Source organism: Oncorhynchus tshawytscha, linkage group LG29 (assembly GCF_018296145.1).
Source record: "Oncorhynchus tshawytscha isolate Ot180627B linkage group LG29, Otsh_v2.0, whole genome shotgun sequence".
NCBI lineage: Eukaryota > Metazoa > Chordata > Actinopteri > Salmoniformes > Salmonidae > Oncorhynchus > Oncorhynchus tshawytscha.
Window position 1 is genome coordinate 12,951,656 of NC_056457.1, and position 14,793 is coordinate 12,966,448.

General features: G+C 42.4%; 1 protein-coding gene across 1 annotated transcript in view; it reads right to left on the reverse strand.

Annotated features, from left to right (window-relative positions):
- The window catches only part of LOC112227911 (cadherin-7-like), a 117,988-nt gene that overhangs the window by 12,317 nt on the left and 90,878 nt on the right, over positions 1 to 14,793 (reverse strand). Inside the window, exon 10 of the mRNA XM_024392908.2 lies at positions 1,354 to 1,471. Coding sequence (XP_024248676.1) covers positions 1,354 to 1,471 — 118 coding nt within the window. The remainder of the gene's footprint in view (positions 1 to 1,353; positions 1,472 to 14,793) is intronic.

Sequence of the window (14,793 nt, forward strand, 5' to 3'; positions counted from 1 at the left end):
ATGGGATCCTCCTCTTTTTAATAGAGGCCACCACTCTGTTTTCTCATGCAATTGTTAGCCTATAGAAATGTTGCACAACTTGAGCTCATGGACTCTCATGAAGTGCTTGATTAGATGTTCAATTACATTTGCATTGATGTCAGAGAGATTAGATAGACAATAGAGTGCTGAGTACCAGGCAGTTATCATGTTTGGTAGGTTACTAATGACCATCAGCAGCATCAACTACCTTGACTAAACACTCACTTGGAATTTGACTGCTGTCATGACTCATGACAACCGGTGTGGCAGTAATACATTCACCGTAACAGCCATATGTCCAGCCGGCCTCACAACCACAGACCACGTTTAACCATGCCAGCCCAGAACCACCACATCCAGCTTCTTAACCTGCAGGATCGTGGGACCTGGCTACAGAGTGGGTGGGCCTATGCCCTCCCAGATCCACCCATGGCTGCGCCCCTGCCCAGTCATATGACATCCATAGATTAGGGCCTAATTTATTTATTTCAATTGACTGATTTCCTCCTGTGAATGGTAACTCAGTAAAATCTTTGAAATTGTTGCATGTTGTGTTTATATTTTCTGTTCAGTATATATGAAATGCTGTATCTCACAGATCACATAGTCTATTGGGCATTTGCAGGAATACATATGGTACAGCACCAGCGACTAGCTTTGGAGTTTGTTGTACGTGCCATTATGTTCTCTTTTCAATAACAAAGAGAATACAAGAAAATCAACAAATGGAGCCAATAATTCATATAATATAAGATATCAGAGATATTACATTCTCTTCTATGCCACCCGTTGAGAAATTACATTGTTGGTTTGATTTCCAAATGTACTTGACCAGCAGTGACATATGAATCATAGCAAGTGAGGAATAGAAGACCAGACAATATTTACAGAGGAGGAAAATATTTTGTGCAAATGGGCATGATACCATTAGAGATTAAATTATACTTTCAAATTTAGTCATTACATTTCAAAACCTGTTTTTGCCTCCACACATCTAAACCTGCAATTAACATTCGTGGATATTCCTATCCATAAAATTGATTTAAAGGTGAAGCAGACATGAATAAGCCGTCAGAATCATTCTCAGAAAGTTTGTTTCAGCAACTACTATCAATCAAAAAGGTCTTGAAATATCTCATGTTTGAAAAATCAAACATGGACAAGAAAGACTTCTCAATCCATACTTGCAGGACTGTTATGGCCATAGTTGACCCTGGATTTGTAGTCCTTACAAACTCCAATCCCCTTTGATGTAACGTTTTCCTCACATTCTTCTCTGTTGTCAGTAATGGACTGTTAATTGATGTACTTTGACGAGGAGAAAACACCTACCTTTGTTGTCTCGGAGAGTGAAGTTGGAGTTGCCGGCCACAGATGGAGGCAGGGCGAAGTAAAAGCGATGACCACTGGGAGGCTCATCCTTGTCCACAGCGCTGATAGTCTGGATGACCTGTGCAACACATAACCACTCGGATTGTATGGTACTCGGAACACATGGAACACACAACCACTCTGATTGGTTGGACCCCTAATGACAACCCCAAATTGTGAAGCTGATTGATTGATTGATTGATTAATGAAAAGTATTAATTGGTTTGGGCTAATGGGTCATTAGTCCATAGCCACAGTTTCTTTGTTTTATTCAGGAATATCGGTAAGAATTAACAGTGCTGGTTGAACATGGTGAACTGCTATGCCTTCACATGTTTTGATTAATTTACAAACTAGCATACATACATTTCTTTTAACACAAGGCCAAGGCAATAGATTGAGTAAATTGGTACAAATAAACTTGATTTTGATTTATGAAATGTTTATTTTATGATGTTGGCTATGGTTTTACATCACTTATCACTTGCAGTAAGTGCTTATTTGGCAAGAGGAGCCTAATGCAGCTTTTTAGGGATGAGAAAAAAGCTCCGGAATCGATTTTCTCAGCAAAACATAGTCTGTTTTCTTCTTAGGTTACAATGTAGGGACAACTTAGCAATGCCAATGCCAGGCGTATCAAACGTTCAGCCCGTGAGGAGGACCAATCTGGTACGCAGGTGTTTTGAGTAAAACAGCTGAATAATATAATATATATATTATTATATTATTCAACTGTTTTACTCAAAACACTTGCGTGCCAGATTGGACATCCTTACGGGCTGGATGTTTGATATATATGTTAAATTTTTGGAAGAAAATACATTTTGGCGGAAAACAAACTCATTACACAAAAATTAAATGTTTTACCCTCCTCTTTTTCATTGTGAATAAAAACAGCTTTAGCTAAAGAGGATGGAGGAAAAATGTGTTATTATCTGTTGTACCAGATACTGAATTATGTCAATAAAGAAAAACACATTGCCACTTAAACCTATATCCACTAGCATAACTCCTCATATACCAACATTTAACATGTAAAATGTCTGCTTATATCCATAGTCGTGTGAAGAATTGGGGTGGGGGTGCTGTTGGGGGTGGGGGTGCAGACGGCTATATCGGTCCGCTAATACAGGACTAGTAAAGGCCCAGTGCACTACTTTTGTGAATTATTATTATTTTTAAATAAATGTTTTTAGTTTATTTGTTTATTTAGATTTTTCAGGGGGTGTTGCAGCACCCCTGCTTCAAGTGGCTGTGCTTATATCTTTGTACAATGAACTAACATTTAGCTTAACAAACTCGACACAGACTTGTGTCAACACCAGCATTATGTAGCAGTCTATGTGTGGTGCTTCTCTAAGTGGACACATCCCATGTCCAGTTGCAGTAGGAGCTCCAACTGCTCTGTGAGAGCTAGGATACATCCAAACGGCACCCTATTCCCAATATAGTCTGAGGCTTCATGCCCCCTCAGATTTGTACTGTTTTTTTTCTTCACACGTTACATTAATTACTAAACTTTTTAAGCCAACGTTTATCATCTTGTCTTCACTGACATGTTCAGCCTATCCCTCACCCAGTCTGTAATACCTACATGTTTCAAGCAGACCACCAAAGTCCCTGTGCCCAAGAATACAAAGATAAACTGTCTGAATGACTATCACATCTGTAGCCATGAAATGCTTTGAAAGGCTGGTCATGGCTCTCATTAACACCATCATCCCAGACACCCTGGACCCACTCCAATTCACATTTTGCCCCAAAAGAGCCACAGACGATGCAATCTCTATTGCACTCCACGCTACCATTTCCCACCGGGACAAAAGGAATACCTATGTGAGAATGATGTTCATTCACTAAAGCTTAGAGTTCAACAAGCTTATCATGAAGCTAAGGACCCTGGGAATGAACACCTCCCTCTGCAACTTTATCCTGGATTTCCTGACTGGCCACTCCGGGTGCAGCAACACATCTGCCATGCTGATCCTTAACACGGGAGCCCCTCAGAGGTGCGTGCTTAGTACCCTATTGTACTCCCTGTTCACCCACAACTGCCTGGCCATGCACAACTCCAACACTATCATTAAGTTTGCTGATGAGACAACAATGGTAGGCCTGATCACCAACAATGATAAGGCAACCTGTAGGGAGGAGGTCCGAGACCTGGCAGTGTGGTGCCAGGACAACAACCTCAAAGTCAGCAAGACAACGGAGCTGATCGTAAACTACAAGAAATAGAGGACCAAGCATGCCCCTATTCACATCGACGGGGCTGTAGTGAAGCGGGTCGAGAGCTTCAAGTTCCTCGGTATCCACAGCACTAAGGATCTGTCGTGGTTCAAACACACCAACACAGTTGTAAAGAGGCCATGAAAATGGAAACTGAAAAGATTTGGCATGGGTCCTCAGATCTTCAAAAGGTTATACAGCTGCACCCTTGAGAGCATCTTGACTGGCTGCATCACCGCTTGTTATGGCAACTGCTTGACATCCGACTGCAAGGCGCTAAAAAAGACTCCAGCCACCCAAGTCATAGGCTGTTCTCTCTGCTACCACATGGCAAGCGGTACCTATACACCAAGTCTGGAACCAACAGGACCCTGAACAGTTTCTATCCCCAAGCCTTAAGTCTGCTAAATACAGTAGTTAGGTAAATAGTTCATCAAATAGCTACTCGGACTATCTGCATAGACACTTTTTCTACAAACTGTTTTTTTGACCCATCACACACGCTGCTGCTACTGTTACAGTTACTCATTGTGTATCTATTATTACTTTTATTATTACGTGTTTTACTTTTCTATTATTTCTCTATTATCTTTCTCTCTGCATTGCTGAGAAGAATCGAAGCATTTCACCGTGATTCCACACCTATTGTTTACAAAGCATATGACAAATAACATTTTATTTGCTCATTATTTATAAAAGATCTGTCAGCTCTATTTTGCGGAGACGGCACACTGACTGGACCAGGCAAGGAGTACCCCCCCCGTTTATTCTCGCTAGTAAGTGGTTCCTTCAAAGGTGCACCACAGAGCAAAGGAATACGAGGCAAGACACTAGATGCTCTAGTCTAGTGCATGCAGACAGTATCATCAGTGGAGGAGGAGAGAGAGAGTGTAGTGACAGACAGCATTTGATTTGATTTTAGCTGCCGGTAATAAGCAGGAATGGCAGAAAGTTTTGTAAATTAATTTTATTACGCTACACTACTTTCTAATTAGTGGATTCGGCTATTTCAGCCACACCCGTTGCTGACAGGTGTATAAAATTGAGCACATAGCCATGCAATCTCCATTGACAAACATTGGCAGTAGAATGGCCTTACTGAAGAGCTCAGTGACTTTCAACGTGGCACCGTCAGAGGATGCCACCTTTCTAACAAGTTAGTTCAGAAATTGTTTGTCGAGATCAGTGTGGAAGAACTTGACTGGCCTACATGCAAGCAAGGTCCCCGCAGCAATGTTCCAACACCAACCTCATAACTATCTAATACTCTTAGAAAAAGGTGCTAAGCTCAACCATACAGGGTTCTTTGGTTTCTTCCCATAGGGGACCCTTTTTGGTGCTGGCCAGAAACCTTTGCAAAGGGTTCCATCTAGAACCCTTTATGTAGGGTTCTTCAAAGAACCCCCTGTATATGGTACTACCTAGAACCCTCTATATAAATGTTCTTCCTAGAATGATCTGTGAAGAGTTCTACCAATAACCCTTTTATCTTTGGAGGGTTCTTCCAAGAACCCTCTATGAACAGCTCAATCAGCCTTATCAGCCTTTAAAATTATATGACAATGAGGGGCAGCAGTGTAGCCTAGTGTAGCCTAGTGTAGCCTAGTGTAGCCTAGTGTAGCCTAGTGTAGCCTAGTGTAGCCTAGTGTAGCCTAGTGTAGCCTAGTGTAGCCTAGTGTAGCCTAGTGTAGCCTAGTGTAGCCTAGTGTAGCCTAGTGTAGCCTAGTGTAGCCTAGTGTAGCCTAGTGTAGCCTAGTGTAGCCTAGTGTAGCCTAGTGTAGCCTAGTGTAGCCTAGTGTAGCCTAGTGTAGCCTAGTGTAGCCCTAGTGTAGCCTAGTGTAGCCTAGTGTAGCCTAGTGTAGCCTAGTGTAGCCTAGTGTAGCCTAGTGTAGCCTAGTGTAGCCTAGTGTAGCCTAGTGTAGCCTAGTGTAGCCTAGTGTAGCCTAGTGTAGCCTAGTGTAGCCTAGTGTAGCCTAGTGTAGCCTAGTGTAGCCTAGTGTAGCCTAGTGGTTAGAGCATTGGACTGGTAACCGAAAGGTTGCAAGTTCAAATCCCTGAGCTGACAAGGTACAAAATCTGTTCTTCTGCCCTTGAACAGGCAGTTAACCCACTGTTCATAGGCTGTCATTGAAAATAAGAATTTGTTCTTAACTGTAAAATAAAGGTAAAAAATTAGATATACCATAAGGCCTTTATTTGAGAGCTTAATTATGCCCTAACACAGTGGTGTTAGAAATCACCTGGTTTACAGGCTACATCAGGCCTGTAAGTCAAATTATGCTTGCTTGCAAATTGATGTGTAATTCCTATTAGAGTCCAACCAGAGTTACAATATTTTTTATCACCTACAACCTGCATTCAGAACGACTTCCATGGTAAGGAAGACTGAATACAGAGACTACCTCAATCATCTAAACTGGAAAAACCATCTTAGTAATCGGTACAATAAATCTAATTATTAACAGATATAATTTGTTTAGAAAACTATGTTATTTATCTTTGTGTAGCATAAAATTAATCAACTAAGCAATGTACATGCAAAAACATAGTTTTAATTATTACAGTAAAACAAACACTTTTGAAAATCTCCCTGAAATAGAGCACGCTGGGAAATTTTATATACGGTTCTATGTAGAACCCTTCTTGGATTCCAAATAATTCTTATTGCCTTCCAAAGAATCATCAAATACTTTTCTTCCAAAAATGAAATTTCTTCCAAATTTCTTCCAAAAACGTTTCTTAGGAATGTATAGGTTCTAGGTAGAACCCCTCACCTTACAAAGAACCCTTGTTTTCCAAAATGGGTTCTTCTGATCAAAACAGTTCTTGGTAGAATCCTATCTCTCCGCAGAGAACCTTTTTGGAGCCCTTTTTTCTAAGAGTTTACCAAGCCATTTCAGTCTATCAATCAAGTTAGAGTAGCTTGTCTAACTATCTTAGCTGTTATGCCTGCAATTAATTACTGCAAGCAATTACTAAATGTACTCAATAAGATACATTCCTTTCAGTCTTTTACCCAGATTTTAGCAGAGATGCAGAGAAGCATATTTTGTTTCTTTAAAAAAAGAACCACCCATCAGGAGGAAACAGACAGCTCAAGAGTTATGCTTAGATATGCAGAACAATACTTGGTTTAAATTAGGGCTGCAGAATATATCGGTGAACATATCGGAATAAGTCGATATTAGCTAAAAATGCCAACATTAGTATCGACCAATGTCTAGTTCAACGCCGATGTGCAAAACCGATGTCAAAGCTGACATGCATACTTATATCACCTAGTTACATGCCGTAATGACGCCATGTAAAATGTTGCACTACACATGCAACAAAGCATTCATAACCTAGCCCACAATGTGAGTAAGTATTAGCTAGGTTGCCACTTGTTGTTCGCCTATTGAAATTGAACTTCAGTTCATGAAAATAAATAGCTAGCCAGCTACTTAACCCTGTTGCCCAAAGCTAATGTTATGAGCAGCCAACTAGCTTCATCTGGCTAGTGAGGCTCGACTGGGCTTAGTTATCAATCAAATCAATCAAATGTATTTATAAAGCCCTTCTTACATCAGCTGATGTCACAAAGTGCTGTACAGAAACCCAGCCTAAAACCCCAAACAGCAAGCAATGCAAGTGTAGAAGCATGTTTATGTGTTGTGAAGCCAGCCACAATAAGGATTAGGCACAATAGTGGAATTTGCCTTCAAAATAAAAGTTTATAATTGACATTGATGCAAATGAATACAAATAGTATAATTGTGCGGTACTTTTATTTTGAAGGCTAACCCCAAAATCCACTATTGTGGCTAATCCTTATTGTGGCTAGCTTCACATAGATGAGTCCGCCCACCATGAATCAAATAAAAACTGTCTAATAAATTTGAGGGTTATTTTAGATGATAACACCTAGCTATATAGTTAGCTAGCTAACTATAGCTACTGAAACAGATTATGTTGTTTTGCTTTGTTTTTGGGGAAGAACATTGTTTGCATCCAAACAAACGACCAGCACTGTAGGTGTGCGAGACAACTTTACCAGCATCATAGCATACGTATTGATGAATCGTTGTGACATGTAATGCAAGTGATAGTGTAATCAATGTGTAATAACTACATACAAAATGTATGAACGCGTTAAATTATTATGTGACGTGCAGTCATATATCTACTGTTCCTTGTTTTCTTTTTTGACACCCAAAGACTCAAACGGTGTTCCATAGCAAAGACCCAAACGGTGTTCCATAGCAAAGACTCAAAAGGTGTTCCATAGCAAAGACCCAAACGGTATTCCATAGCAAAGACCCAAACGGTGTTCCATAGCAAAGACTCAAACGGTGTTCCATAGCAAAGATCTAAACGGTGTTCCATAGCAAAGACCCAAACGGTGTTCCATAGCAAAGACCTAAACGGTGTTCCATAGCAAAGACCCAAACGGTGTTCCATAGCAAAGACCCAAACGGTGTTCCATAGCAAAGACTCAAAAGGTGTTCCATAGCAAAGACCCAAACGGTGTTCCATAGCAAAGACCCAAACGGTGTTCCATAGCAAAGACTCAAACGGTGTTCCTTAGCAAAGATCTAAACGGTGTTCCATAGCAAAGACCCAAACGGTGTTCCATAGCAAAGATCTAAACGGTGTTCCATAGCAAAGATCTAAACGGTGTTCCATAGCAAAGATCTAAACGGTGTTCCATAGCAAAGACCCAAACGGTGTTCCATAGCAAAGATCTAAACGGTGTTCCATAGCAAAGACCCAAACGGTGTTCCATAGCAAAGATCTAAACGGTATTCCATAGGAAAGACCCAAACGGTGTTCCATAGCAAAGATCTAAACGGTGTTCCATAGCAAAGATCTAAACGGTGTTCCATAGCAAAGATCTAAACGGTGTTCCATAGCAAAGATCTAAACGGTGTTCCATAGCAAAGACCCAAACGGTGTTCCATAGCAAAGACCCAAACGGTGTTCCATAGCAAAGACCCAAACGGTGTTCCAAAGCAAAGACTCAAACGGCATTCCATAGAAATCCTGGTTGAGAATAAAACGACTGAACAAATAAACAACGAAACAGCACAGCAAGTAAGTGAAAAAAACAGGTTTTGATTATATTTTACTGATAATGGGGACATATGTAAATGCCAACAAAATAACTTTTTGATCAGTGTGGTGTGTGTATGTGTGTAACCTTTAGTTAACTAGGCAAGTCAGTTAAGAACAAATTCTTATTTACAATGACGGCCTACCCCGCCAAACCTGGATGACGCTGGGCCAATTCTGCACCACTGTATGGAGCTCCCAATCACAGCCGGATGTGATACAGCCTGGATTCAAACGGGGCTGTAGTGACGCCTCTTGCACTGAGATGCCGTGCCTTAGACCGCTGCATCCATGTGTGTGTGTTAACTATTTAACTGTACTAGAATGCTTAAAAGGCCGCTAAAATTTTCAATATTGGTTATCGGTATCGGCCAAAAATGTCATATCGGTGCATCACTAGTTTAAATGTAATCTGGCACCTTAGGATAATATCATGTTGTTTTTATTAATTATGATGCCATGAAATGTGCCTGTATTTATGATATGTGTTAGAATCCCATGTACTGTGTTTTATAGTTACTTTCCTGAAATTCTACACATTATGCCATGGGATGGGGAGAGATTTTTTGCAGTTTTAAAAGCAAATTTTCTGCATTTCTACACAATTTGCCATGACTTATGCCATGTTAATATGATATCTGAGTGAGAGTGACTAAAAAGAAAATGTATAGCAATTAACCTGAAATCAACTCTAACCTTTTGGTTCAATTAATTTGTCTATTGGACAAGATCTACTACTTGGTATTAAGAGCTAAGCAATTATCTTTAAAAAAAAACTTTATAAAAAAAAATCTTGATAAAAAGGACTAAAACTGTCTTTGTCCTAGTCTGTAATTCTCTCTTTTGTTCATTTTCTATTCGGTTTTGTACAGTTGGTCGCTTATGATTTGTTTGTTATTTTTGTGAACTTGTTTCCACAAATCACTGATACCCATTCCCTTTTTAAAAATGTTTTGTATGTGTAATTGTATTTTAAAAAATAATAAAAAATACTTTATTTGAAAACAAAATAGTGATTAACTAAATCAATGCCCCCCTCCCCACTGGAGGACAGGGCCCCTGAGCACTTGCCCTACGTGTCTGGTCGGTAATTCAGCCATGATTACTAAAAGTTTAGATAGCTGGCCAGACTAAGTAGATTCATTTACCAATCTAAAATGTTAATTGACTGCTAAGTGAGTGACTGTCAGTGAGACACATAACAAGAGGAAAACTGCTGATGCACAACCAAGTTTTGAAATTACACCTTATGTATTCTACTATTCTAACTCAACAGTTAGTTGAGTTCCTGACTGAGTTCCTGAGTTTTTGTAGATTTTTTTGAATGCAAAAAAATGACCGAGGTCCGGACCTCTGTGCCCTCATATGTAGCTATGTAGTGCAGTATATTGAGATGTGTGATTTACAACAGTCAGAATGACACCCTCATTAAAATTACATTTGAACAGGTAGAGGTATGCTTAGAACCTATGCAGACATATAATATACAGAAGAGGTGAAAAAAAATGTTGTTGTCTATCAATAATGACAAGACACCAGGGTCTGACAATCTAGATAGAAAATTACTGAGGATAATAGCAGACGATATTGCCACTCCTATTTGCCACATCTTCAATTTAAACCTACTAGAGAGCGTGTGCCCTCGGGCCTGGAGGGAAGCTAAAGACATCCCGCTAATTAAGAAAAGTAAAGCCCCCTTTACCTTCTCAAATAGCTGACCAACCAGCCTGTTACCAACCCTTAGTAAACTTCTGACCAGATACAATGCTAATTTACAGTAAACAAATTGACAACAGAATTTCAGCATGCTTATAGGGAAGGACACTCAACAAGCACAGCACATACACAAATGACTGATGATTGGCTGAGAGAAATTGATGATAAAATGATTTTGGGGGCTGTCTTGTTAGACTCCAGTGCAGCTTTTGACATTATTGATCATAGTCCGCTGCTGGAAAAAAAGTATTTGTTATGGCTTTACACCACCTGCTATAATGTGGATAAAGAGTTACTTGTTAGGCCTCCCGGGTGGCGCAGTGGTTAAGGGCGCTGTGCCATCAGAGACTCTGGGTTCGTGCCCAGGCTCTGTCGTAACCGGCCACGACCGGGAGGTCCATGGGGCGAGGCACAATTGGCCTAGCGTCGCCCGGGTTAGGGAGGGCTTGGTCAGTAGGGATGTCCTTGTCTCATCGAGCACCAGCGACTCCTGTGGCGGACCGGCGCAGTGCTCGCTAACCAAGGTTGCCAGGTGCACGGTGTTTCCTCCGACACATTGGTGCGGCTGGCTTCCAGGTTGGATGCGCGTAGTAGCTAAGATGGGAAGAAGTCTGTCTATAATAAAGCGATGCTCTGCCTTCTTAACAACACTATCAACAAGGCAGGTCCTACAGGCCCTAGTTTTGTCACATCTTGACTACTGTTCAGTCGTGTGGTCAGATGCCACAAAAAGGACTTGCAATTGCAATTGGCTCAGAACAGCGCAGCACGGCTGGCCCTTCGATGTATACAGAGAGATCATTTTATTAATATGCAAGTCAATCTCTCCTCAAATCAAAAATCAAATCAAATCAAATCAAATTTTATTTGTCACATACACATGGTTAGCAGATGTTAATGCGAGTGTAGCGAAATGCTTGTGCTTCTAGTTCCGACAATGCAGTAATAACGAACAAGTAATCTAACTAACAATTCCAAAAAACTACTGTCTTATACACAGTGTAAGGGGATAAAGAATATGTACATAAGGATATATGAATGAGTGATGGTACAGAGCAGCATAGGCAAGATACAGTAGATGATATCGAGTACAGTATATACATATGAGATGAGTATGTAAACCAAGTGGCATAGTTAAAGTGGCTAGTGATACATGTATTACATAAGGATGCAGTCGATGATATAGAGTACAGTATCTACGTATGCATATGAGATGAATAATGTAGGGTAAGTAACATTATATAAGGTAGCATTGTTTAAAGTGGCTAGTGATATATTTACATCATTTCCCATCAATTCCCATTATTAAAGTGGCTGGAGTAGAGTCAGTGTCATTGACAGTGTGTTGGCAGTAGCCACTCAATGTTAGTGGTGGCTGTTTAACAGTCTGATGGCCTTGAGATAGAAGCTGTTTTTCAGTCTCTCGGTCCCAGCTTTGATGCACCTGTACTGACCTCGCCTTCTGGATGACAGCGGGGTGAACAGGCAGTGGCTCGGGTGGTTGATGTCCTTGATGATCTTTATGGCCTTCCTGTAGCATCGGGTGGTGTAGGTGTCCTGGAGGGCAGGTAGTTTGCCCCCGGTGATGCGTTGTGCAGACCTCACTACCCTCTGGAGAGCCTTACGGTTGAGGGCGGTGCAGTTGCCATACCAGGCGGTGATACAGCCCGCCAGGATGCTCTCGATTGTGCATCTGTAGAAGTTTGTGAGTGCTTTTGGTGACAAGCCGAATTTCTTCAGCCTCCTGAGGTTGAAGAGGCGCTGCTGCGCCTTCCTCACGATGCTGTCTGTGTGAGTGGACCAATTCAGTTTGTCTGTGATGTGTATGCCGAGGAACTTAAAACTTGCTACCCTCTCCACTACTGTTCCATCGATGTGGATGGGGGTGTTCCCTCTGCTGTTTCCTGAAGTCCACAATCATCTCCTTAGTTTTGTTGACGTTGAGTGTGAGGTTATTTTCCTGACACCACACTCCGAGGGCCCTCGCCTCCTCCCTGTAGGCCGTCTCGTCGTTGTTGGTAATCAAGCCTACCACTGTTGTGTCGTCCGCAAAACTTGATGATTGAGTTGGAGGCGTGCGTGGCCACACAGTCGTGGGTGAACAGGGAGTACAGGAGAGGGCTCAGAACGCACCCTTGTGGGGCCCCAGTGTTGAGGATCAGCGGGGAGGAGATGTTGTTGCCTACCCTCACCACCTGGGGGCGGCCCGTCAGGAAGTCCAGTACCCAGTTGCACAGGGCGGGGTCGAGACCCAGGGTCTCGAGCTTGATGACGAGCTTGGAGGGTACTATGGTGTTGAATGCCGAGCTGTAGTCGATGAACAGCATTCTCACATAGGTATTCCTCTTGTCCAGATGGGTTAGGGCAGTGTGCAGTGTGGTTGAGATTGCATCGTCTGTGGACCTATTTGGGCGGTAAGCAAATTGGAGTGGGTCTAGGGTGTCAGGTAGGGTGGAGGTGATATGGTCCTTGACTAGTCTCTCAAAGCACTTCATGATGACGGATGTGAGTGCTACGGGGCGGTAGTCGTTTAGCTCAGTTACCTTTGCTTTCTTGGGAACAGGAACAATGGTGGCCCTCTTGAAGCATGTGGGAACAGCAGACTGGTATAGGGATTGATTGAATATGTCCGTAAACACACCGGCCAGCTGGTCTGCGCATGCTCTGAGGGCGCGGCTGGGGATGCCGTCTGGGCCTGCAGCCTTGCGAGGGTTAACACGTTTAAATGTCTTACTCACTTCGGCTGCAGTGAAGGAGAGACCGCATGTTTTCGTTGCAGGCCGTGTCAGTGGCACTGTATTGTCCTCAAAGCGGGCAAAAAGTTATTTAGTCTGCCTGGGAGCAAGACATCCTGGTCCGTGACTGGGCTGGGTTTCTTCCTGTAGTCCGTGATTGACTGTAGACCCTGCCACATGCCTCTTGTGTCTGAGCCGTTGAATTGAGATTCTACTTTGTCTCTGTACTGGTGCTTAGCTTGTTTGATAGCCTTGCGGAGGGAATAGCTGCACTGTTTGTATTCAGTCATGTTACCAGACACCTTGCCCTGATTAAATGCAGTGGTTCGCGCCTTCAGTTTCACACGAATGCTGCCATCAATCCACGGTTTCTGGTTAGGGAATGTTTTAATCGTTGCTATGGGAACGACATCTTCAACGCACGTTCTAATGAACTCGCACACCGAATCAGCGTATTCGTCAATGTTGTTGTCTGACGCAGTACGAAACATCTCCCAGTCCACGTGATGGAAGCAGTCTTGGAGTGTGGAGTCAGCTTGGTCGGACCAGCGTTGGACAGACCTCAGCGTGGGAGCCTCTTGTTTTAGTTTCTGTCTGTAGGCAGGGATCAACAAAATGGAGTCGTGGTCAGCTTTTCCGAAAGGGGGGCGGGGCAGGGCCTTATATGCGTCGCGGAAGTTAGAGTAACAATGATCCAGGGTCTTTCCACCCCTGGTTGCGCAATCGATATGCTGATAAAATCTAGGGAGTCTTGTTTTCAGATTAGCCTTGTTAAAATCCCCAGCTACAATGAATGCAGCCTCCGGATAAATCGTTTCTAGTTTGCAGAGAGTTAAATAAAGTTAGTTCAGAGCCATCGATGTGTCTGCTTGGGGGGGGATATATACGGCTGTGATTATAATCGAAGAGAATTCTCTTGGTAGATAATGCGGTCTACATTTGATTGTGAGGAATTCTAAATCAGGTGAACAGAAGGATTTGAGTTCCTGTATGTTTCTTTCATCACACCATGTCACGTTGGCCATGAGGCATACGCCCCCGCCCCTCTTCTTACCAGAAAGATGTTTGTTTCTGTCAGCGCGATGCGTGGAGAAACCCGCTGGCTGCACCGCTTCGGATAGCGTCTGTCCAGTTAGCCATGTTTGCGTGAAGCATAGAACGTTACAGTCTCTGATGTCCCTCTGGAATGCTACCCTTGCTCGGATTTCATCAACCTTGTTGTCAAGAGACTGGACATTGGCAAGAAGAATGCTAGGGAGTGGTGCACGGTGTGCCCGTCTCCGGAGTCTGACCAGAAGACCACTTCGTTTCCCTCTTTTTCTGAGTCGTTTTTTTGGGTCGCTGCATGTAATCCACTCCGTTGTCCTGGTTGTAAGGCAGAACACAGGATCCGCGTCGCGAAAAACATATTCTTGGTCGTACTGATGGTGAGTTGACGCTGATCTTATATTCAGTAGTTCTTCTCGGCTGTATGTAATGAAACCTAAGATGACCTGGGGTACTAGTGTAACCGTGATTGCTGCCTCTCCTGGCTGAAAGTGGAGGAGAGATTGACTTCCTCACTACTTTTATTTATGAGAGGTATTGAATATGTTGAATGCATCAAACTGTCTTGACAAGCTACTGGCAC